A 25,796-nucleotide genomic window follows, 5' to 3' on the forward strand; every position below is an offset into this window, starting at 1 on the left:
AAAGGAAAGGAAAAAAGAGAAAGAATGAAGGAAAGAGAAGAAATGCCTTTATAGAGCATGTTTAATAAGGTATAGTTGAGAAATACTGGCAAGTCATGTGAAACAAGACAAGGTATCTCTTTCTTCCCAAGAGAAATTACAAATTAAGGGTGATTCACCCAAAGTAGAGGATTATTCTACCCCCTCTTCTCCCTCTGCCAAAAAAAAAAAAAAAAAAAAAAAAAAAAATCCAGGCTTGCACTTCTATTTCTAAGGCAATCCAAGTAGAAAACCAGTGAGGGTTGTTTCTGATTTTATGATCTATCAGATTAATTTTATTCACCAGAGAGAAGTGGAAGGAAGGAAACCTTTCCTAGATTTTTCTGACTGTGATTTTCCATAGCTGTTGTGATGACCAGTTGAGGGGTTTCAGGACCTTTGTTCTTGGTTTCATGTGGAGAACAAAGTCATGTGTGGCCTTTCCACTTCTTGAAACAACATTTTCTTTGTGGTGTAAGTAACAGAAGGTCAGAATTTTTTTTCTTGATTTGTGGCTGCTCATCTTAAAAGGTATCTACAAAGTGAGACAGTAGGTTCTAAAAGTGTGATCTTTCCCCAAAGTCAGGGGAAAACCAGATTATGTTTATAATGCAAACAATTGCATCCAGACCAAAGTTTTCAATCAGTTGACTTCTTAACCAAGAACAAACATACCTCCTTCCTAGTGAAGCATAGATATTGCAAAACTGAAAAGCTTATTCAAAAGACAAAAATACTTGCCTGAATACTAAAGTAGCTGAGGGAAGCGTAGGCTGGATTGTGGCTTGGCCACCATTTGACAGTCTAAGACTACTGTGTTTTACTTTTTTAGCTCCTTGATTTCAAATTTCTTTCACAAAGTTGCAGATCACAGGCTTTTCTTTAGAGCAGGAGAAGTGAAAATCAAGATCATGGATGTTTCAGGTTGGAAGGGATCACAGTGGGGCATCTGGTCCAACCTCCCTACTCATGCAGGTTTATCCTAGAGCACATGGCACAGGATTGTCCAGATGGTTCTTGAGTATCTCCAGTGAGAGACACTCCACACCCTCTGTGGACAATCTGTTCCAGTGCACGGTCACCTGTACAGTAAAGAAGTTCTCCCTCGTATTTAGGTGCAATTTCCGGTGCATCAGTTTCTGACCATTGCTTCTCATCCTATTGCTTGGAACCACCAAGAAGAGCCTGGTCCATCCTCGTGGCACCCTCCCTTCAGATACTTATAGACACTGGTGAGGTCCCCTCTCAGCTGTCTCTTTTCAAGGCTGAACAGGCTCAGCTCCCTCAGCCTTTCCTTGTAAGAAAGATGCTCCTGTCCCCCAGTCATCTTCCTAGCCCTCTGCTGGACTCACCCCAGGAGCTCCACTCTTCTGTTGTACTTATGAGCCCAGAACTGGACACAGCACTCCAGATGTGGCCTCACCAGGGCTGACTAGAGGGGCAGGATCACCTCCCTCAATCTGCTGGTGATGCTCTTCCTAATGCACCCCAGGATACCCCTGGCCTGCAAGGCCACAAGGACGCTGCTGGCTCATGGACAGCTTGTTGTCCAGCAGGACTCTCAGGTCCTTCTCCTCAGAGATGCTTTCCAACAAGTCAGCTCCCAGCCTGTACTGGTGCAGGTACTACACCGTGTAGTGTGTATCATCATGGTGGTGAAAATGCAAAAATATTTAACATGTAAAATATTTGTAATCTCATTATTACATGTACCTTGTCATAGATTAGGTCTTCAGTTAATTGATTCTGAACATTTTGTTTCACTGAATGGGATCATGCTGGCTGTGTAAAATATTCCCTGACAAACAAAAATGAAACCATAATTCAATATCAACTTAGCACTGTAAAAGGAAAATCTGTATGTTTATAGAGCAGTGGAATATTAATTGAGTTCCCAGTCCTGTAAAGAATTATGTAGTTAATTCCACAGATATGAACTGAGACCAAAGAGTTGCTACAGATCCTAAGAGTTAAGCAATTTTTCACTATCAAGGCAATAGCTTTTTCTTTAAGAATTTGTCATTCCTAACATATTTGTTTTCCAGCCATGAAACTTAGAGGAATGTATTAGTCTGAGTGATTTACCCTTGATGTAAGGGAACATAAGAGACCATACTTGGTCAGACCAATAGCCTGTCTAAACCACTAAAACATGTTCAAGAGCAGCAAAACAAAATGCTGTTTAAGGAGTGTGCAATCTTGGCCACTGTATTTTGTACTCTCCTCCCAAATCCGTATTTACCCTAGTGATGTCATAGGGTACATACCTACAAAGCCCTTTTGGTGTTGCTTTAGGGACTGTTGTTTCTGGATTTGTCTAACCTCCTTTTGAACCTGCTGATTCTGTTTGTCTCCACAGTCCTCTGTGGCAGCAAGGTCCAGAATTTGTTCACTGCAGAAAGATGCATGTTCTTAATCAGTTGCAAACTGATCTCCTAACTATTTCTATTGAATCCTCTCTATTCCTGGTAAGGTAGATTTGGTGAAAAATAGTTCTGTGCTTATCTTGGTCACTGTCTTCAATATTTTGTAAATCTTGATTGAATCCCGTTCCACCTTCTCCCCTCTCATTTGAAGAGCTCCCACCTTTTTAGTCTCTTCCTGTAATGCAGCTGCTCCACACTCTGCTCATGTGAGAAGTGCTTCTCTGTATTGCTGGGTTAAATTATCAAAGGCTAATTGTGGCAAAACCAAAGACCCAGCGGGGGTCAGAGGAGCAGTAACAGGCGAAGGAGCCCCAGCAAGCTGATGAATGAAAATGAAACCAAATTGCCTACTGCCAAGACCATCGAAGGGGAATGACCAGATCATTGTCACTGGGGTGAAACCCACCAGGGTCATCAAGGAAAAAGACTGTTTCCCCTGAATGTAATGTGAATCGAAGAGGTGTTTTTCTAAAGAGATGTGGGACTTGGTATGGTATGCAAGGGAAAAAGAATCGTCTGAAAATTGCTACTGGATATTTTAGGGGGATTGTAAGAATGTGCAAGGCTTACTGTGGGATGTTTAGGAAGGGATCAAAGGTGGGGAAAGGGAGGCATAAAGGAGGCTAAGGCTGGAATAGAATGTGAAAACAGAGGGAAGGGGGCATTAAATTATGATTAAATAATACCCCCCCTTCCATCTCCCAAACTTTCTGTAGGCTCACAGTTTCCCCCTGCTTCATTCACTCACCCTCACCTCATTCTAATAGCTAAGTGTATCTCATTCCTACTTACCCTATGTACTTCATTTTCTCTTCCTCACCATTGACATTCCCCACCACCAATTTTCCCTTATTTTTTTAGCACTTTGGTGTCAGAAAGATGTAAGAACTCAATTACGTGGAAGAGTTTCCAGGGAGGTTGTGCTGGTTTTGACACCAGTAGGGAACTGCATTCCAAATACACCACCCCTGTTTCCCCTGCCCCTTCTGGTAAGGGAGGGACAATAAAGTATAGACTATGGATTGAAATAGCAATTTACTAAAAGAGAATGAAATAAGAATGGAATAAGAAACGCACAATAACAATGGCAGTTGTTATTAATAGCAAAAGTATGCAAAAGAGAAGATGTTTTACCCACAAAAGGGTATTCAACACCAGGAACAAAACCCCCAGATGGAGTGCTTCAGGCCAGGCTGATAATAAAGAATGGTAATGCATTTAATTGCTGTTCTCTTGATAAGGCTGCCTTGATGGAAGGTACATGGCACAATAGTCCATCCAAACACTGGAGGAGGTGAACAAGTTATTGGTAATTGCATTAAAGACAGTGAAGACAGTGATAAACGTTGCTCTAAATAGCTAAGTAGAAGTCCCATTGGTTTCACTGGGAATTCTGTCTCCACAAGAACTAAATGGTATGATTTAATACTTGAAGTAGAATAGTGGTATCAGTACAAGAATTAAACCAAAGTTCTTAGGGATTTTCTGAATATAGTGTAATGTATCATCTAAAGCTGGTTTCAGTTGGTTCCTTATTTTGCGTAACATTTAAGAGTGGTTTAGTTTCATTGTGTCTTACATAGAAGTTTTCCTTCGTTCAGCATGTGATGTACACTTTACCAGGAAATAAAACAGCAACGTCTGCTATTTGAAAATAATTCACTTTATATATAGATCGTTATGAAAAGTGGAACAATATCTATGACTCATTCCCCAAACTTCAGAAACAGTGTGTCACTGAACCACTTACAACCTTGCTGGTGTTCTTCTATATCACTGGATTTTGAACGGATTTCCCCAGAAATGCCTCAAACAGTATTTCAGGGTTGGAAAAATGTTTGCGACTTAATAGGTTCTGCAGGTCAAACTCTGTGTATACCTGGGCTCTTTGTATTTATTCTTTCCATTCCCCAGCTCCATGTGGTAACCAACCCTCCCATCCCCTCTGTTTCAAGGATTCACTTCAGTGTTTTCAGACTCTCCCACCAGTCATTCGGTTGTCCTCCATTTTTCCCATCTCCCTTACTATGGATTTCTATTCCCTACTAACTTGATGATGTTCGTTCATCTCATTCAGCATCCTCCACCTACTTATTTTTACCCTTTAACATCCATTGAACTCCTATACTCCTTCCTCTCTTAAGAAAATCTAAGTGCTTGCAGTGTCTCCTTCCCTTTTTTTCACAGATCTCCATTTGTCCTGTTCCTTCTGATTCCATGTTGATGCCTCTCTGCATAGCTTCATAGCCCCAGAATACCCTTTGGTCCATCATTAATTATCAGGGAATAAATAATTAAAGATGTTCATATCCTTGTGAATGTACAAAATCTATTGCAAATTAGAAGGGGGAAAGCCATCATTATTTTAATTACGGGCGACATCTACCAATTGTTAGATTTCTAAACTAAAGTTGCAGAGATACTTGAGGAGCTCTGAAAGTGGCTTGTTTTTTTCCAGTTCCAGCTTCTTGTTTGTTTTCTTTTTAAGGATTTCCTGTTAGATACTTAGAATATTTTTCAATGAATGAGATGCACTGTTCAGAAGTTATTCTGGTACATGCACAGGTACATGCAAGAGAGAAGAGCCATTCAGTTTTATATATGAGTCACAGGACTGAAAAAATAAAGCAGAGAAATAATTAGAGGTGGGTTATATGGCCATTAATTTAAGTCCAGCAATAAGATACTTCTCAGCATTCCAAGTAATGGAGATATTCATATGGAAAATTCTTTTTCAGTAGAGTACATTCAACAATGAAGTGTAAGCATGTATATAAAGACTGCACATGACTGAAAACTACAAATTTGACCATTCAGTTCAAAACGCCCTACCTCTGCCTTGCTTCTTTTTTAATAGTTAGCCCTAAAAGATGAAATTTAAGGACTAAATACTTCTCTCAGTAGCAGTGGTAGTATTCTACAGGTCCCACAGAGACTACGCATATTTAGCCAAGTCAAAGACATAGCATGTTTATCTCAGCAATATACTTTCATGCTATGAAGATTAAATACACATTTAAAAACCCCCCAAAATACAAAACAACTCTATCTTCTGTTGTATCATCGTTATTGAAAGTAGCTGTAGTCTTTTTTATGTTTATAGAGTTTGGTTCATGGATTGGTTTTATGTATTTTCAGTTGAAAATCTCTGAAAAATTATTAGGCCTACTTAATAAATTAGCCTCACTACACCCATTCAAATATTAAACTCAATCTACAGAAAAGTTTAAAAAATGATACAAAAATTGAACCCTGATGCAACTGAATTCAATGAGACTTGTTTTAATAAAAGAATAAGAAAAGTAATTTTGCCATCAGCAACAGAATAGGCTCATGGGATCAAGAAATCCTGGCACCACTGAAAAAAACAATGGCAATGATCAGCCATTGCCAGACGCTTACAGCAACTACAGCAGATTACATTCTTCTGGGGTAGATTCAGTGTGTTTTCAAAAATTGGTCATTTTGTTTTTATTCCTTTGAATTATTCCTTTCATGCCACTTAAAGAGAATCAGCTTAAAAGAAATTAGTTTGAATTTCAAAAATGTTTTTTTTGACAACACAAACCATTTTGTGTTGTCAAGGGACAGTACTAGAAACTATGGATATAGGAGAAAAGAGGAGATGTGAGATCATCATCTCTACAAATGAAACCACAGAGCCCACAGTCACGTAGAGGCCAGTCAGTTTTATATGGGTTTTGATGACAGTTTCTAGAACACATTTTTGCCTGCTGATTCATGGAAAACTAAGAATATGACAAATGAAGCAAAGGAATAATCTTGCTACTGAAATAGGATGAAATAATCTAAGTTTTAACTTTTAGGAGCACTTGGAACTTTGCATTTAGGGCTGGTTTAAGATAAGCTAAGCTGCCTGTTTATACCATTCCTATTCCCGTCCTTCCTACTGACATCTGTGCATGGCTGTCAGGTTAATCAGACCCATGAATGGATCTGGCTGAATCATTTTTCTCTCTCCATCACCTTTCAACTGGATCCAACACCCTACTCTGATGAAGTTCACATCTTTAAAGACTTGCAGAACTCAGAGAACAGAGAAGAGTGGCCAAAGGGAGGGACTGCTTACAGTAAATGGTGCTCTCAACAGGAATTTGCATTGCACAATAGCCAACACAGCCCTGGCTCTAGCTTCCTGAGCAATGATTGTTGCTATGACTTTTTGGGAAGAGTATTCTGGATATGACCTCTCCAAATGAATTTGGCATAAAACTCCTCAGGCCCCTTTAACAACTTGTATCTTCAGAGTTTCAATTCTGTGTCTCTTAAATACATTGGAGACATATAACAACAGAAAAATGTACTTTGCAGGCCTTGTAGAGGCATTTTAAAGCCACTGCTACTAGAATGATGGATTCTTACCCAAAAGTATGCCTATACATGCCTCTCCTCAATGCCCTTGCTATTCTTGAACTTTTCTTGGTCTTTATCAGTATTTCCAGAGATTTTGGGTCTCCCTCCAAAGCCTTCTCTTCCTTCTCACAAACCTCCTCTGAATGCTAGAATATACAGGCAGTCAGTTAAAGGTTTTGTCAGGAAAAATGTAATTTCATTACACTATGAAAGTGTAATTTTGCATTCACATCTTTGCTTTCTTTCCTTTGGAGGCTCCAGGCTCTTCACCAGCATGGAGAGAATGGTTCCTCTTGACTGTTCCTATCAGCAGCTCTTCTAGAGTCTATTGTGCCTTTTTACTGTTTTATCCTGGATGTATATGACACAATGACAGACACAGCATACATTGAAGCATTTAATGATGAACAGTTTTATAAAACTAATTAGTGTTATACGAGTAAGTGCCTAAAATGTGCACACACATTCAATTAATGTATTATAATAGTATATATAGGCCTATTAATACACTGAATTTTGAAATGGGTACATAAACATAAATTAAAAGGTACATATGAACTTAGTTTCATTAGTGTTGAACTAAATCAGATCTGCTACAAAGGGAGAAATTAAATACTGTCAATGGCATTTTCTTCTTAGCCCCATACAGACCTTGCATGACCCTCCTCTGTCACTGTTGTATCTGAATGCCTTATAGTGCATAGAATCATTTACATTGAGTCCAACCATAAATCTAACACTGCCAAGCCTACCACTAAATCATGTCCCTAAGCATGAAAGACATCTACATGTCTTTTAAATACCTCCAGGGGCAGTGAGTCAACTATTTCCCTGGGCAGCCTACAGACTGGGAAGTGAGTTACTAAGATGTAGTTTACTAAAGACTTAAAAGCAGGGAAGAGAGTCAATATGAAGTCTCAAATTCTGGCTATAGGCATTCAATGGTAGCTTCCAGAAAAATGGCTAGATGTGACAGAAAACCTGGCTCCTACTTGAAACAATCAGTGGGGAAAAATGTGCTTGAATGTTTGGATGTTATGTGTGATTTTTGGAATAGCTTTTGTAGACTGTATGCAAATTTCATCTGGTAGAAGACACTTCTGGATTTGCCTCTGGGCAATGTCAGAGAGAAAAGTCTGAAGTGTGCTTAATGTCCCCAGCTGAATGATGAGCATAAAAGGTCAGTTTGGATAGTATGTGATGATCTTGGAATTGGTTTGCCCCTGTAATTTATGTTAGGAATTCAACCCATATTAACAGGTAGAAATGAATAAAGTTATGCTATCTTGCACTATCTTCTGTAATAAGTGCATAGAGCTTATGACTTACAAAAGATTTATTTCATTCATAGAAATGTAAATGCAAATGCATTGAGAGCCATACTTTTCCTGCTCTGTTAGAAAGTGCTTAGACTAACATTGCTGTCCAGCTTCTGTATTGTAGGGTTTTGGCCTCTGCCATGCATTACTGGTTTGAAACATAATGGTACAGATTTCAATCTATATTATACAGGCCACCATGCTCCCAGTTACGTTCACAGTGCTACATTATGGGCAAATAAAGAGGCCAACTTTTAAGTTGCAATAGTTTAACAGTAACAACCAGGAAAATATAAAATGTAATATCCCTGTAGCTATTTACTTTGTCTGTTATTTATGCGCAGTGTAAAACTCCAGAAAGGGACAACAGATTCATTAGCACCATGTATTACATATTTTTTTTAGGCCTATGTTGTTTTCCTGTTTGTTGTAATACCAGAGCCATTACCAATTACAATTCTCATTCAGATGATTCCAGCAATAGGTGGCATCAACAGTCCATGTCCTAGTCAACTCCTGCAGGCAGACTGGCAGAGATGTTCCTGATGTGGGGTGAAAATATTAACTACCAAATAACATATTTCAAAACAGATACTAACAAATGAATTACTCATTTAAAACATCCAGCCAGACCTATGCAACATAAGGAAAGTAGGATTTAATGATCTTATTAAAGTTATAATGAAAATTTCTGTAAAAGCAAATGCATTTGGAAACCATTTTACATGAGCATTTCACCAAATTGGTGGCAAGATTCAAATGTCTATTTTTAATGTTTTTCTTCCAGTCACACAATTGTGCTGGCTCTAGAGTAAACAATAAAACACATTTACCTGATGGAGTTATCCCACTGGAATAATTTGGGCAAATAAAGTTTAGCACATGTCAAGGGCTGCAGGCTTAGGTCAAAAGCATGGAAAATTTCCAGCATCAGAAACAAAAGAAGGTGTTTGTGGAAAAAAAAATGGGAAATGTTTTGTCATTCCAAGTAAACAGAGACACACCTAGTCCTGGATAAGATAGAGATCTGAGTCTAAGAACTCTTTTTTTAGACTGTGCCCAAGCCTTGGGAAATATTTACCTTGTAAAGATCCCTGTAATTCTGCTTGCCCAGTTGTGTACATTCAAGACCTGGCGGGAATACAGTTTCTGTCGGGCTCATATGCCAAGGTCCCTATTCTGCGGAGTGAAACATAGACTGCAGGTGCTCAGAGGGAACAGGATGATAAATACTCTAGTTTTTGTCCTATTATAATTCTGAGATTTAATGAAGGTACACACATGGCTATGCAAAGCAGAAAGCATTCTTGAGCTCTGTGGTGTAATCATTTTTTTATTTTCTGTGGTCATCTGGAGAAATGATTTATGATTGCTTTTGCCTACAAAAGAATTGGGATTGAGACAATGAAACACTTGGATTTTAAAAGCAGTGAGTCAGAAGAAAGAAATCATCAAATACCGAAACACTGAATAGACTAAAGTGTAAAATAAATGTTTTTGTTTCTGTCTTCGAAAACTACAAAATTGCATCAAATATCTCATACTCCTGAAGTCAAAAAGAAAAGTGAAAAATAAACATCTATAGCAAATGTGAAAACAGAGCTCATGAGTGAAAATTTCATGGCCTTGAGCATATTTACATGCGTAGACAGGAAATGTCCATATTTGATCTACAGTCTGGAAGTTATGCTCGTTTGATTGGCTTCTGTGTTAGCTTCCCAACCACTTCTGATCTTTCTTATCCTCTTCCTAAAACATGGGAGGAGCAGTAAGCATTTACAAAGCAGAACCACAATAGGAAGAAAAACCGCAACCATAAATGAAGGTGGCGTATACCAGATGAATTGTTTAGCATCAACCCACTTATTCCAAGCAAACACCAGTGCATGAACAGTGCATAGCAGCAGGGCTAAATATCCCATCTTGCTCTGAAAAGAGAAAGAAAATAGTAAGCTATTTATTTTTCCCAGCTTGGCAAAAAAAGTACTCTGTTAAGCAAATATGGAAATCTGGACAGGCCTTGCTCAAGTCAAAGAAAAGAGACCGCTTGCTTTAAACTGAAATGTAAGAACTGTAAGTCAAGACTCCAACTGTACCCCTTTATGCCACTGTAAAAGAAAATGGATGAGGAACATTTTTCAAGTATTGCTATACTTAGCTGAAATACAGAAGAAATTACAGGTTATTCCTGAAACGTGCTCAATCCTGAATATCTCAATTTACAGATGCCATCTGTATACTAAATTATTTTAGTTCTGTGACAAATTATTTTGAGTTCAGCAGCAGATATTTTAAGGGATTAACTGATTACTTGCAAAGAAAAATTCTAAGCTAAATTAAAATCCCAAACTCTAGTAAGTCTAGTGCTATGGCAAAAGCACTGTACAACTACAGGAAACTCGATTTTCATTTCACTTACAGTGATAAATTTGGCTTAGCTTTTTTACAAAATTCAGGAGTAAAGAAAATTTACTGGTAATTTTGAGTTTCTTGTCACTTAACAATCTCATACTCATCAGTGAAGTCGAACACTGCCTTTCCAACTGCTGAATATACAGAACCCGATTTTTGAGTAATAAGGTTTTTTTTTTATAAACTAAGTCCAACACAAAAGTATTACTCTTCTGGGTTTCTTCACCATAGTCTTTCAATACTGAAAGCAGGCATGCATTTGGAGACTCCCTCCTGACTTGTCCATATTCTCTGTACACCTGAAAACTTATCTTACAAATGATGGACTTCATAGAACGTGCAGAGTATCAAATCACTAACTGGTGATTATATACTTCAGATCTGCTTTTAAAATATAAATCAAAATTTGAAGTGCCATGTACTTAGTAGGTTATTGAATTTTCAGGTTTTGCTGTTTGAGGGCCTGATCCAGCACTTGCTTAAGTCTAGCCTCACCATACTGATGTCAGCAGAACCACCCCTGATTATTATTGCATATGATGTAAGAGAATTGAGAGCAAACCAAATGCTTGGGTGAAGGAAAGAAGCACAGCTGTAGCAAACTTGAGACTGGCTGGATTTGATTATGCATCTGTTCTAAGATGTCTCTTTCAGAATACACTGTGTCTTTTGGGAACAGCATTGACTGGTTCAATGCCACCTACTCCCAATTCAGCAGGACACGGGGCATTTAGGAAAGATAAGATGCCTAGAAGATTACTGAAATGTCTTCAGCACCAGAGCTAAGAAGAGGTCTTGAAGGGACAACTGCTGCTGGTCACAAAGGCAGGAGGAGAAAAAAAAGTAGTATGGGGCTGTCTTTTCTTCCCACTTTATACACTGAATGCAACAGCCTGTTCTTCTGACAAAAGAGTAAATAAAAAGAACGTTTCTCGCAAACCAATTAACAAAGAATACGGCATAAACTTTTAGATTGGTTTCACTAACTCCTCTGTGTTTAATATTTCTAACTCCTAATGGTCTTAGCTGATAACACACAGTTCTACAAATGGGACTGATGACGTGCAGTAATGACATTCATGCACACCTGAATGTAGTGGAACTCTCTCCAAGTCAAAGAGTGACTGACAGATGGAATTGATGTTATTGCCAACAGGGCCAGCAAAGCAAGTCCCAGAATTCCTAGAGACACATAAATCTCCATTCTCCAAACATCATGTTCAATCCAGGCATTTTCTTTTTTTTGTTTGACCTGCCAAAAGAACACCACATTAAAAATTACAGACCGGCACACTTGGCTGTTTGTGTGAAATACAAATTCACTATTTTCACTATAATATTAATGAAATAAGCAAAGAAATACCGTATTTTGGTTTATTTGAATGACTTCGACTGTAACTGCTATTTACTTCTGATGACAAAGTCTTTACTAGTATCTGCAGAGCTTTTAGAGAGAAGAATTTACACTTCAGTGTCTTGGCCCAGGAGAGCCTAATTCTGAGGCTGCCTGCACAGCAAGAATAAATCTTGGTTTTGACAAGAAAAAAAAAATCCACCTATGGCTAAATACCGTATCAGGGAGATTATAACAACAGGAAATATATCAACAGCGCTACTTCAGGGAAGTAATTCAGCAGGCCCTCTTAATAAAAGTATCCTGCCAGGGTAGTCGTTTCACTCTGTTTTTTTTAAAAAACATGACTTGGTACATTTGTGATATCAATAAACTGATGTCAAAGCTTCTCCTGTTTACAACTACTTGCAACAGCACTTTGATCCTGCTCGTGATCACCATGGCATGATATGCCCCAAATATGATCATTTCTGCATCTTGAAGATTGGAATCTCAAGGAAATTTCTAGTAATCCAATGAAGTCAGATTACCAGTAAGGCTGATTTCAGAGTTGTCAACACATGGTTTGACTGTTTACAGAAATCTTAAGAATCTACAGACATCATCATATTGTGCTTTTAACAGAACTCTAGATTAGACTTTGGGGGCAATAAAAACATACATTTGCAGTCTATGCCTTATACTGGAATATTCCTAATACTGCAGTACTTAGAGTACTCAAGGTGATAGGTGAGCATTAGGAATTCTCTAGTCACAGAGGACGTTGGAGAGCTTTGCAAGTCAGCTATTGCCCATGAGTCAGAAACAATCATTGAAATTCTATCTTTAAACACAGTAGCGTGTATCAATCCAATTGTGAGCCACCAGTATTCACAAATTTAGTTTGTGCAAATACAGATTACTGTGATTTAGCTCAGCCTTCCTTTGCTGCTAGCTGACTCACTTCGCAAAGATGTCTAAAAATGTTGTGTTCAGTACTCGTTTTTGTTGATAGATTTCACTAGTCCAGAGAAGATTAATCTAAACTAAACTAATAGTGTGACAAAGACTTAAATGTTCATGTGAGATACAATTTTGTGCATTTTACAGAGAGAAAAAATCCCAAATGAAGAAAATAACTTATTTACTACACACTGGTACTGTGATGACTCTTGACTATTACATGCTTTGGCAACTAGGTCCTGCTTCATCTCTTAAGAGTGCTCTCTGGGAATCTACTTCAAAATCAAACAAAGGCAATGAAAATGGCTTTCCCCCATCCAGATTTGCTTGAATGACGAAAACAAGATTTTCTGAATACAGAAGGGTTGGTGTTTTGTGCCCATCATACCTGCTGGAATGCCCAGTTCAGCAGCTTGTATCTGTATGATCTTCTCATTGGATAGCACAGGCTATAGCAGGCGTGCAATGTAGCAAAGAAGAAACTGAGAAGTCCAAATTGTTTCCTTGATAACATCCATCTATCCAGCCACTGGGGAAACCTTTTATACTTGGTGCCAAAGTAGAGCTGGAAACCAGCAGCTAATATTCCTGGTAAATACACTAGAGCTAAAAGGGTAATTGAAGTCACTGGTAAAACTTTGTTTATGACAAGGATTGGAATTTTATAGAAAACATTTTCCTTTCTGGTTATAAAAGGATATATGACATCTCTCATAGAAGTGTAAATAAATGCTAACAGTGAGATCACAGATGCTATCTTCATTGGCAAGTGCCACTCAGGGAACAGATCCTGCTTGCAGTGCTGTTCTGAAGAGTGTTCAAACTCACCAAAATGGTGTGCTTGATGTAAATCAAAAAGCGAAGCTGCTTCTGATGGGTTGGCAACCTGCATATCCACATTCTGGAAGAGACAGAAAGGAAATACAAAGTGAGTTCAAGACAAGATTAAAAACTTCAGTAACGGCAGTATTTGCCATCATAACTTTTACATGTACTGCAGTGAAACCATATACAAAACATATGCCCTATTAAAGACAAGGTACCCTGGAAACGTAACATTTCAAACAGCATAGTCAGCATTTGAGCAAGGCACTTGTAGCATAGATTTCCCATTCTTCATTATCTGCAGTGATTTTAAAATAGATTTTAATCCCAGGAAGATAACTACACTGCGAGCAAGGAAGGATTACATTATGTGAAGCATCATTTCAGCTTATTATATAAGTTATAGATTTCAAATGTCAAATTTCAGCTATAGACTTAATGATGTAGCCCAAATAATATGCACAAGGAAGGATTAAAGGACATTTTTTTTTTTGGACCTTTTTTTATGTAATGTGGAAAACTTCCTGAGTGCAGTGTGCTATCATGAAGATTCCTCCAAAGATAAATTTTATATTCCTGTGTAAAAATCCCAAATTATTTCAATGGAGTTTTGCTCATCTGGTAAGATAAAATTAGCAGCTATCCTCATGTAGTTTTTAGCTGCCCCAAACTTTGTGTATTTTTTATCATGGACTGTGATTAAATTGAATGAGATTTTCTTTATCTTTTTATCTCTTCAATCTCTTCATGTCAATATTGTGACAACACTTCAGAAATATTCATGATATGCCAGTGTGATGGTAACACTGTCTCTGAACAACACGGAATCAAAGATTGCAATATTCTATGTGACCTATGAGCTGCTTTTTTACAGAAACATTACCAAGTAGTTAAGGTTTCCTGTGTCTTTTCTCAGTATGATGTTCTGACCTGCATTCTGATCAATGGCATGATTGCCACCTTCCCTCTTCTCCATTGTGGAAACTCCCTGCAAAATAAACACAGGATGTAAAACAGGTTTTGAAATGCCATACTGGGACTTTGAGGCCTATTTTCCCTTGAATTGTTTCCTTCCTTGTCCACCATACATTTGCTGGAGAAGGTACAGTCAACTAGGGGAAGTCTGTCCTCTAGGAATGGAAAAGCTCAGCTTATTTTCTGGGTAAAGCAGAGAATAAGAGAGAGCATAAATCAGTGGAACAAAATCACTGATGACAAATATTTAAGTCTAATATCCCTGTCCCTAGTGGAATAAATGCATTAATTCAAGAGGAAAGTTTTTAAATGACAACAAATTAGTTTGAAACAGCTTACAGAAATAATGTTAAATGTTACGAAGATGGATTTTATTAAATTCATGAGACTTGCTGATGCAAGAAGCCTGTGTGTTGTTACTAATGTATTTTAGGGTTTAGGATTGGTCTACCTGACCGTCACTCTGGGGCTTTAGAGGTATATTTTCCCTTCAAGATTGTCAAGAAACTGGGGCTTTACTCATGCTGTTCCAAGGTAGTTTGGCAGTACTCATCACCACAAGTACCAGCAGAAATGGTTCTAAGCTATTAGGGACTACAAAAAAATCAAATGCCAGAAAAAAAAAAAGCGAGAGAATTGATAAACTGCAAGAGATGTTTCGGAAAATCCTAGGGTATCAGGAAAGACAGTATTTTGAAGAGTGTAAAATAACTACAGAGACTGCAAGGACCTTGCTGCAGGGACTTCCCAGGTATATGTCACACTGTTGCACACTACAGGAGAGGCACTGGCACCACACTACTGAAAGTTCAGAGTGCCATACCACAGGGTGACCTTCTGTGGCAGCCTTTATGAAAATTTACTAGGTGGCTCTTCCATGTAGTTTCCTACTGAATTACTAGATATTAAACTCTTTTTCTATCTACTGATTCTTTTATATCCATAAACCTTTTGGGAAATTATATAGAGAAATCAGACTGACAATTTTCCTTCATTTACTGTGTCTGGTTCCTTCAGTGGATGAGTCTTACAGTCTTTTACTGTCTTCTACGAGGGTTTGCTCTCTGCCAAGCCACCAGGCACCTAAGCAGACTTTTTTTTTTTTTTTTTTTGAAGTGTTCTTTTACTTAGTATTTCTCTTTGGATTTTTCCCTCCTGGCAGTGAGCTCTCCCTTTGAGCATAACCTTTCAGACAAGTGTTGCAGAGTAGGGCCAACAAGAGTTCTGTCTGAAGGTCAGGCTGTTAACCCATTCCTACACCAGCTAATGGTGTAGGAAAAGGTTATCCTTTGTATATCCTGCACACAAGAAAGCATGGCCTGATGAGGACACATTTCTGTTTTTTCCCCCTATTCTTAGGGCTAGTCCCAGTGATTTTAGCAAAAGTTTTGGGGTATCACATATCTTCATAAACCTCAGATTTTAGAATTTCTACTTCTACATGTTCCACTATACATAATCTCTAGCTGTTACAATTCAAAGAATAGTTTACAGATAGAACTTAGTATGGTGAACTTACCTGGAAAAAAAACAGTAACAAATACAATGAACTCCACATCTATTTTTAAGGAACTTGTAATATGAAGGACATTCACTGTTATTGAGGCCAACCTTCTGGCTACCACACTTTCTTAGAGGCCCAAAAGCATAATTTAGATTGGGAAGCTCTGTATGGAAAATCCTGACTCACCCAGTCGTCATGCTGCTATCACTCTTCATTCAGAAAATTTAGAAACAAAGTGTCCAGTATTAGTTTCTAGTTAAAGGTTTATATTGATGAGGCTGTAATAAATGATATCATGATATGAAAAAAGCAACCCATGAACTAGAATGCCAGCTGCTGATCCTAAGAGCTGATTTATTGGTTGTTTTGGGATACAATGTTTAATACAATGTTAAATACAAAGTTAAAGGTTTATGCAGCAGAAAACAAGACAGAAAGAAAGAAAGAAAGTGTGTGCGAATGAATGCAGGTGTTCTTCCATAGAACTATGGGTTTCAGCCATGCGACTGCATGCAAGGAAACTAAAGTGTCATAGCATTGTATTCCACTTGGCTTCTGATACCTATTAATACGAAATTATTTCCCACTAACAAAGCACAGTAATAGCTTTTGAAAACCCTAAAAAAAGAGCACTTACAATTCACTACTCAGTGCCTTATAAATTGCCAGGAAGAAGTAATTTAGACTGTCTTTTTGGAATACATCTGAAGAAAAATTAGGACTCTTGCAAGGGACAGAGTTAGTCATCTAACTCACAACTGTTATGAAAGAAAACAGTTACATTAATGTCCATCCTCAGTGCACACCCCTTCTGCTCTGGGAGGCAGCTGTCAACGAGGGTGGAGGGCGTCCCGCTGCAGAAAGCCAAGTTTCCAGCGCTGTGACTACAGTACCGAATTCTGTACCGAGAATGCACGCTCATTGTAAAACTGAACCATCAGGGATCCACACACGTGCAGACATGTTCACCGCGGGAAAACATCATCCCAAGTCATTGAGAGGTTTTCCTGAGTAACGGGTTTCAGGGCTGGCTCCACGAAAAAGGAAAAGAAAAATGGGTAAAATAAACAGGCTGTGACAATAAGGAGGAGGTGATAGAAGAGGCACGGGATAGTGCCTGCACCTCTCTCTCTCGACACTATCGGAAAATGACAGCATGAAAGTGCTGGGCATTAAGTGTCTCGCTTTCCAAGCGCCCGCTGCATCGTGCAGGACGCTGTAAACACTCGGCACACGACTTCGTAACTTTCCCTGCTCTTCAAAAATTCTGCTGAGCTCGGTGGAAAACCGAATGAAAGCCCGGAGAGTGGGAGCCGGAGAGCGTCGCACAGCGCTCCTTCTCAGCCAGAACGAGCGCGGGGCACTCCCCCTCAGGGCGCCCGAGCCCGCCGGGGGCTCCCGGCCCGGCCCGGCCCGGCCGCGTGGCGGGCGGGGCCCGAGTCGGAACCGCCGCAGCCCGGCCGCGCGGGCACACGCGGACACCTCCCCGGCGGCTCCGGGCACGGCCGGCCCCTGTCCGCCCCCGGGCTCACTCACCTCGGCCCGGCAGCCCGGCTTCTCCTTCCCGCCCCAGGGGGCGGCGGCAGCGGCGGCCGCGGCCCGGCTCCCTCCGCGGGGGCAGCGCCCGGCGGCAAGGCTCGAAGGGGAAGGCGGCCTCGGGACAGCAGCGGAGCGCTTGCCGGCCTCTGAGGAGATGAGAGGTGGCGGGGGGAAGGGGGGACCGGCCGCAGCCTCCACCTCCCCTCCCGGCCCCGCCTTCTGCGCCCATCCCGCTCCCCTCCGCCCGGTGGGTGTGAGCCGCAGTGCTGTGCCCCGTCCCGAGCAGCGGAGGGCGGCGGGACGGCGCGGCCTCGAGGGCTCCCCTCCGACATCGACGGGCCCAAAGAGCGCCCGGCCGTGGGTCTTCTGGGCCCTTGGCCGGACAAAGGGCGCATTCACCTGCTCCCTCCCTGCCCGGCCGCAGAGAGGAGGAGGAGGAGGAGGAGGCGCCGAGGTGCGCTTCCTCCCCAGCCCCCCTCGCCTCCGCCAGCCGGACTTCTGCCCGCAGCCCCGCCGCTTGTGACGGGGTGCGCTGTGGGGTCACGGGACACTCCGGGGCTGCTCCTGGCCCGCCACTGGCCCGCGGCCCTTCGGATCCCGGGAACCCTTCTCCTCTCCCTTCAGTCCGTTCTCTCTTCCCTGCCCGTTCCTCCCCTAGCCTGAAAAAATGCTCTATTAATCCCTGCTTCTCATATGAGCAGTCCTCACTTACTTTTGTTTTTTCCTAAAATACCATGATTCTGTACGGTTTTGGTTTTGTTTTTTTTTTTTTTTTAAACCTGTGCTGGCGATTTTGAGAAGGCAGCTGTCTCCTGAAATTTTAGTCACACAGTAATGTGAACTATCATTATCTTGTGAAATCTCTGTTTTAGTGGATATTTTGACATCTAGTGGCTTACTGACGTTCAAGAACACATGGCCAGTTCGTCTCAGGAATGTTTTCATACAGAGCACATTATATCCTCCTGAGGATGTCTTCAAAGAAATGATGCCAAGTTCCATGTCTTTGTGTCTTGGGAAGGGAGCAGGTTTTTTTTCTCCTTTTCAGTAGATGTTAAATGGACATAGACTGCAGCTGAATGCCACATCTGAAAGAAAAGAGGAGATTGCCTTAGAAGGAATAGAAGACAAAATAATTGTATCTTCTGTGTTAAAACCTTAACTTAAAATTTTTTTTTAGTTATCTTCATTAGTATGTTTTTCTGTGCTTTGCATAAAGGCTATTTCCCTCGTGTTTTCCATTAGTTACTTTTTTTTGCAAGGGATGCTAACTTGGGGTATGCTCTCACTTTGTGCAAGTGCCGTTTGATTTCCTTCCCTACTCGTTTTTTTTTGCACGGTCGGTTTGGGATTTTCCCCCTGTTCCCATCAGCAGGGTGACGCCTGGCGGTGGGAGCGCAGGGGAGGAGGCTGCCTGCGGCGAGGTGTGCCGGGCGGTTCCTACACCCCGGCTGAGGAGATTTTGCAGTCCGAAGGGCTAAAACCTTGTTCCTAGTGAACTCCATGGCAAAGCGCTCAGAAGCCCTGGTGTAAGCTCGTGTTATGAGAACTACATTTTTAAAAGATAGCTCAAGATGCTGAGAGATTGCAGCATCTGGGTATGCTAAGAATAGAATATACTATCTTAAGGATAGAATACCCTTAAGGTATCCTTAGCCTTTTCATAAAACAAACAAGCTCCTGCATACCCATTCTCAGAAGATGAGATGAAAAGCCAGCCAAAGTGTGAACCTGGCTATTAAATAAGTACCTGGTGAGCTGTTATGCACAGATGCTTCTAGGTATCCCTGGACAAGCAATCCCCTCTCTAGTGTGCATCCTGAGTAGTATTAGGTGCCTGTCTGTGAATAAAAATGGAAAGCTCGTTTTATGTGGGTGCTGACAAAGTGGACATAGATTCAAATGCTAGTGAAATCTTTCCTTTCATAGCTACCCTAAGGCATGACTTCCACGTCACTCAGAGTACCACTTGTATTAGAATGGTTACTGGAAAGCAAACTGCATGGCAGTCCTGCAGACCATTACACCCAGATGACACCACTGCATACTCACAGCTTTGAACTGGTATTTATGAGATGTGCTTTGCAAGAAGTCTGAGGCTGAAGGTAGGAAACGCCACAGGAAAATGAGAGAATTTCTCTTGGCACATGCAGATGGGCATGATGTAACTGATAAGAATGTAAAGTTGTGCAGGTTTGGCTAGTTCCAGAGGTTTAGAAGAGTGTCAGTATGCTTTAACTCTTGTAGGAGTTCGGGGAGGAAGAATAATACTTTTGTGGTTGCTGAAGTGTGTCAGGGTTTTTTCCAGAGAACAAAAATACTCTAGTGACACTGTCTTAACCTATCTGTTTTATTCCCTCTATATTCTGATCAAAGTCTGTGTGTGATGTTGACAAAGAACATGAAGGAATGCTTGACTACATTTTCTGGAGGAAAAATATATTGCATCATTGACAAGATTTCCAGAGAGTTCTTTTATCTTGATAACAGTTTCATCAGAGTTTTTACATGGAGAAGTCTGTGGTCAGGACAATTTGTCTGCTTCTGCAACTGTTCTTTAGACTAGGAGTTCTGAGAAAAACTTGCCAAATGGCTGGAAAAGTGGTGCAGTGTTCCAGTAACACACAGACCTACATATAATCATGCTAACAGTCTTGCTCTGAACTTGTTGAGTAAGCTAAGTGTAACCATTAGTGTCAGCAAGATGACTACAGCATGCCCTTGTGTGACTCAGAAATGATGCTACAGAGGGGGAAGTGGTGTGGAAGGGTGGAAACCATTCCCTGTAATTTAACCAAGTGCAAATGGGCTTGGTTTGGCTGGGTTGAAATGCTTGAAAGGTGACTGAGTTTCCAGGATGGCACTTGAAGGGTTCACTAGAGGCTTACCAAGGTGGTGAAGGGCTCACTGCTCATGCTCCCTGGGGAGAGATGTGGGGGAACTGGGCTTGTTTAGTCTGGTGAAGAGCAGACTAAGGGATGACATAGTAGCAACCCTCCATACTTGAAGGGAAGGTATGAAGGTGAGGAAGCCCAACTCTTGTTGGTAGTGCTAGGGAGTGTAAAAACAGTCAGGGATCACAACTGGCAGTTTGAAGGTTGGCATTGGGTACTAGGGAAAAATTATTTGCTGAGAAGATAGTGAAAATCCTCATTGTGTCCATTGCTTCTTGTCTTTCCTTTGAACTCCACTGAGAAGGGTGTGGCTCCATATTCTTTACTGTCTTTTTCCCTCAGGTATTCATATGTAATATTAAGAGCTTCCATGAGCCTCCTGATCTCCAGGCTGAATAGTTCCAGCTCTCTCAGCCTCTCATTGTAGGAGAAATGCTTCAGTCCTTTAATCCTCTTCATGATGACCTGCACAGAAGCAATTTCAGTACATCTGTGTCTTTCTTGTGCTGAGGAGTCCAGAACTGGACACAGCAATGCAGTTGAGTCTCAGAGGGGCTGAGGGAAGGGGAAGAAGGACCTGCCTTGACCAGCTGGCAGTGCTTTTCCTAATGCAGCTTAGGACTTGTTCTGGTATTGACAGGGGTCTTCCTTTGAGTGGGACAACAAACACCAAGTTTTACTGCATTAATGTTTTTGCCCATGAAAATATGTGAGATGACACCAAGAAGACTCTTGCTCAGAATCCCCAAACTCAGCAGTCTGCGAAAAGGAACTTAAAAATGTAGGTGCTACAAAGAATCATGTATGAATTTGGAAAATTATGAAAGAATTTGAAAATTCCTTTTGAAGTGCTATCAAACCTAACCTGATTTTAAAAATTACAGCTTAAGAAACTGCAGTGTTGACTCCTAAATAGGAGTTGGGAATGGAAGTGACAAGTGTCCTGTGTTCATGTTGTGAGTAGGAGTTGCAGATGCAGCTGGTAGAGAAGGCTTGTCCCTTGTGGACTAAGGCCATTTGAGAACAGAGACATCAGACAACATATTTGGTTTACTGTCATTTAATAAGCTCCTTTATCCAAGGCAATATGTCAGAAGGAGATCAGATAAGCAGACAACTGCTCTATTCCCTGCTGAATGAGTATGTAGTACAGGACCAGCTGTTCTTAGTGAGGAACATTGTTAAAGTCAAACAAATTTCTTACTTGGCCTGGATTTATCACACAAATTCTGATTCAAAGAAGTGGCACTCAAGCTACTTGAAACAGTTGAATTCCTCTGGAGGATTTAAGTCATCGGTGCCAAGTAACGGGAAGCTGAGGAAAATAACTACAGTGAAAAAACAGAGAGGCTCAAGATTGTTTGAGAGGGCTGTTCAATCTCATCCAATATGCGTAAGAAAATTATGTACTACTTCTCTTGAATTATGAGAACTCAACAAAGCCACATGACACTCAAATAATTTTTTTGACAGTGATACTTTTAGACATTGTTGAAAGTACAAGTAAAGACCACATGACTGCCACAGTTAAAGTTCAATGAAATGAGTTGAAAAACAACTCAGAGGAGAATAGCAGTATTTTATTTTCCCATTTCCTGTAAAAAATTGCATTCTGGATTTCAAGTATATAATTTATAGACAAATACAGAAAGCACTTCCATTCTTAATTTGTTGAACTAACACCTTTCACAGCATTCCTCTCTGATAATGCATGTTGTTTCTTGGAAGTGACACAGAATTTGTTTTATATTTAAGAAAAAATTTGATTGAATCAGACATAGCGATATTCTTTGGGTACAATCACATACTCTTAATGTAATGCTTGCCCTTCCCAGTGTGTTTGTCATTTTTGCTTACATAACATTGAAAATTGTACTGTTATGCCTTGAGGCAGCTGTGGTACTTCTCTGTGGTGTTTTGTTGATTTCAGGATTTTGCCACACACATGTCACTGGAGTATAGAGCTAGCTGCCTTAAAATACTTATAATAATGATAATAAAAATAACAGTAGTTTATATACAAATTAACAACAACAACAAAGCCACAACAACCCTGAAGCACTTCAAGGCTGTAAAATGTAAAGAATAAAAGGGTAGAAATAGACTCACAGGGAAAGGCTTACTGAACAAAGATAGAATATTGGTCATGCAGGGTTTTTTACAGGAAACCTAAATCTGATTATGTAATAGCAAACAGCAGTGATACATTTTCTGCTGTGGTATATATAGGTATTCATTACCTCTAATTAATAAAAAAATAATGTTTTACAGTATTTCTACAAGAATCTTTTGAAATTAAATTGCTTTGGAACATATCTTGTGAAAAAGTGTGGCTTAGTGCTCATAGCTATGGATCTTTGATGGATTTTGTTGGATGATTGTTGTTGTTTAACGCCAGCCAGCAGTCAAGCTCCAGGCACCAGTTCCCTCACTCCCTCCTCAAAGGAATGGGGAAGTGAATTGGGAAGATAAATGTAAGAAAACTCATGGGCTGAGATAACATTTTAATAAGTAAGAAAAAAGTTATGTCACAAGCAAAGCAAAGCCACTTCCCGTGGGCAGGCAGGTGCTCAGCCATCTCCAGGAAAGTAGAACTCCATCAAATGAGCATGACTTGGTGATTTGGGTGACAAATGCCATTGCCCCAAACATTCCCTCTTCCTTCTTTTTTCCCAGGTTTATATGTTGAGCATGATGCTGTAGGGTCTGGGATATTGCTTGGATCAGTTGGGCTCAGCTGTCCCGGCTGTGTCCCCTCCTAACTTCCTGTGCATCCTCAGACCATTCACAAATGGGGTGGTGTGAAGAGCAGAAAAAGCCTTGTCTCTGTGCAAGCCCCACTCAGCAATAACAAAAACATCTTTCTATTATCAACATTGATTGCAGTGCAAATCTAAAACACAGCTCCATGCCAGCCATTGTGAAGAAAATGAGCTCTACCCCAGTCAAAACAGCACAGTGGTTTAGGAATGGCATTCTAATGTCATTATACTTCCCATGAGGAGTTACAAAGGCATGTGGTGACACAGAATTGTCAAAATGTCGTAGCATCTCTCCCACAACCATGTTCTTTCCTAGGTCTTCTACCTCAGAAATTTATCAGAAAATCTTGTTCCAATACCGTGTTTTAAAATCCTTACAGCTTCTATGGAATTTTTTGGCACTATGCCTGCTACAAAAACCTACAGTTTTTTTTCCTACCCCCTTAGTGCCTACAAACCACAGTCCCTGATGTTAGATGCAGTGCAAACACAAACCATGGGCACTGACACCTTCTCTGCAGGCCATGATGTAGGTTTCACATTCAAAACAGTGGGAGAGAGGTGATGCAAGCACATGGGGAGGAAGCTGAACTGAACATGGTTTTAGGAATGTAATGAGAGGGTGATGGTTTGGATGCCAGGCTGTGGTGATAACTGTCCAGTTTGATGATAGCAGTCTCAACTGCTGGATGCCATTGTAATAGCAACAGCTTCCCAATTTTAAAGAGGGATTTGAAAGAAGACAAGGAATTGGCTTTGTCAGAATTTATAAGTAATTTCTTGGTTTCTAGGATGTCTTTGTGAGTTGAGCAGGTGGGAGAAATTCTTAAAACACTATGTTAAGGATACTGATGTACTTAAAAAGACCCTAAGTTTGTCAGACAGTTGTTAGAAATTTGATATGATCTAAACAATTGTGGATCAGAACCTGCTGATGCATTTGAAATTACTTAAATACTTTAATCAAGTAATACCATAATTAATTTAAATAAAGCAAAGTTGTCTGCATCCAATTTTGGGAAAATACTTTTTATGTGGAACTACTGCATTAATACATTTATTATGGTTGACTGGTAAGGGAATTGTTGCTCACACGCAAAGATTGGCAACACAGTTATACATATGTCTTCAATATGGAAATAATTGTGCTAATTAGAACTTGTTAAATTGGATATTTTGCTAGATTTGGAATTAATTTGCAACAATTTAAGTGCTAATATTGATATTCTATATCAATTGTAAGTTCTTAGAGCAATGGTATTTTTAAATCTGAACAGTTTTCTTATTTACAAAGGAAAAGACTGTTTGTTCAAAACTTAATACTGGAATTCTGGTTTAAGATTCTACTGTTTGAGAATACTATCCATGGACAAAATTAAAATGTTCCTGCCATCCAGAAGCACTATTCTATGTGACGAACTTCACACTACAAACAACACTAGATAGCTGAAGTTAATTGTCAGAAATAATGCAAGAGATTATATCTAAAATGAGATATTTGGACTTATTCCCACTGCCTGGGGCACTGGTCTACTCTAGAAGCAGAGCAGGGACTCAAAAAATAACTGGAGCAGGAAATGAGGCAGGGCTGGAACAGACAGGGAACTCAAGCAGAGCAAGAACAGCAAGCTCAAGCATGCTGCAGGTTCCAGAGAAAAACTGTAAGCTTCCATCTAACAGCCAGCCCGTCAGAAATGAGCTTTGCAGGAGACACAAAAACTGGGTGGAGTGGTACATGTACCAGATGGTTGTGCTATCATTCAGAGTTGCTGTAGAAATGGGCCAGTGTGAAGTTCAGCTAAGTCCCACACCTGGGAAGAAATAAACCCATACACCAGAACAGACTGGTGGCTGACCAGCTGGAAAGAACTTGGGAGAAAAGGCCTTGGAGGTCCTGGGGAGACAGCAAATGGACATGAGCACCCTTGGAACAAAGAAGGCCATCAACCTCCTAGGCAGCAGCAAGCAGAGAATTGCCAGTGGGTTGAGGGAGGAAGTTATCCTTCTCCTCATCTGTCAGCCCACATCTGGAATGCTGTGTACGGTTCTGGACTCTCCATACTTGAATGAGTCCAGCGAGGGCTGGCAAAGACAATGAAAGGATTGGAGCATCTGACGTAAGCAAAGATGGGCTGCGTAGCTTGGAGGAGTGAAGGCATGGGGATATTTTATCTATGTGTAAATACCAGGGAGTAAAGAAGAGACAGACATTTCTCGATGACCGAACAAGAGGCAATGGGTACAAATTGAAATACAGGAAATTCCATTTAAACCTAAAAGAAATACTCCTGATGAGCTGTGGTTGAGATTGCATTGATTGTGAAAAGACTGAGGTCAAACTCCACTCTAATGACTATGGATAGGTTCAGGAACTGGACTTGAGAGTGCACTAACTTGAATAGAGAGGTTGAGTGATGACACAAGAGCTTGATGAGAACTTTAAATCCATATC

The 25,796-nt window shown here is 40.4% G+C and overlaps 1 protein-coding gene across 2 annotated transcripts; it reads right to left on the bottom strand.

Annotated features, from left to right (window-relative positions):
• Window positions 1-6,001: 6,001 nt before the first annotated feature.
• Window positions 6,002-18,200, bottom strand: STEAP1 (STEAP family member 1). Of its 2 annotated transcripts, none has more exons than XM_032112884.1 (5): window positions 17,686-18,200; window positions 14,554-14,658; window positions 13,234-13,746; window positions 11,637-11,801; window positions 6,002-10,065 (listed from the first exon to the last, which is right to left on the bottom strand). In XM_032112884.1, the coding sequence occupies exons 2-5, from the start codon at window positions 14,644-14,646 to the stop codon at window positions 9,808-9,810; spliced, it is 1,029 nt and encodes a 342-aa protein (XP_031968775.1). In that variant the 5' UTR covers window positions 14,647-14,658; window positions 17,686-18,200; the 3' UTR covers window positions 6,002-9,807. The 2 variants fall into 2 exon arrangements, with proteins under 2 accessions (XP_031968775.1, XP_031968768.1); XM_032112877.1 differs by lacking the exon at window positions 17,686-18,200 and adding an exon at window positions 16,931-17,502.
• Window positions 18,201-25,796: the final 7,596 nt, after the last annotated feature.

This window comes from Corvus moneduloides, chromosome 1, assembly GCF_009650955.1.
Source record: "Corvus moneduloides isolate bCorMon1 chromosome 1, bCorMon1.pri, whole genome shotgun sequence".
Lineage (NCBI taxonomy): Eukaryota > Metazoa > Chordata > Aves > Passeriformes > Corvidae > Corvus > Corvus moneduloides.

Coding starts and splice junctions, on each gene's coding strand:
- STEAP1 (XM_032112877.1), bottom strand. CDS start 17,071: ATGAGCGTGCATTCTCGGTACAGAATTCGGTACTGTAGTCACAGCGCT. Junction 13,747..14,553: donor CAGGAAACCTTAACTACTTG/GTAATGTTTCTG, acceptor TGTCTCTTCCAG/AATGTGGATATGCAGGTTGC. Junction 10,066..11,636: donor GAGAGTTCCACTACATTCAG/GTGTGCATGAAT, acceptor TTCTCTTTTCAG/AGCAAGATGGGATATTTAGC.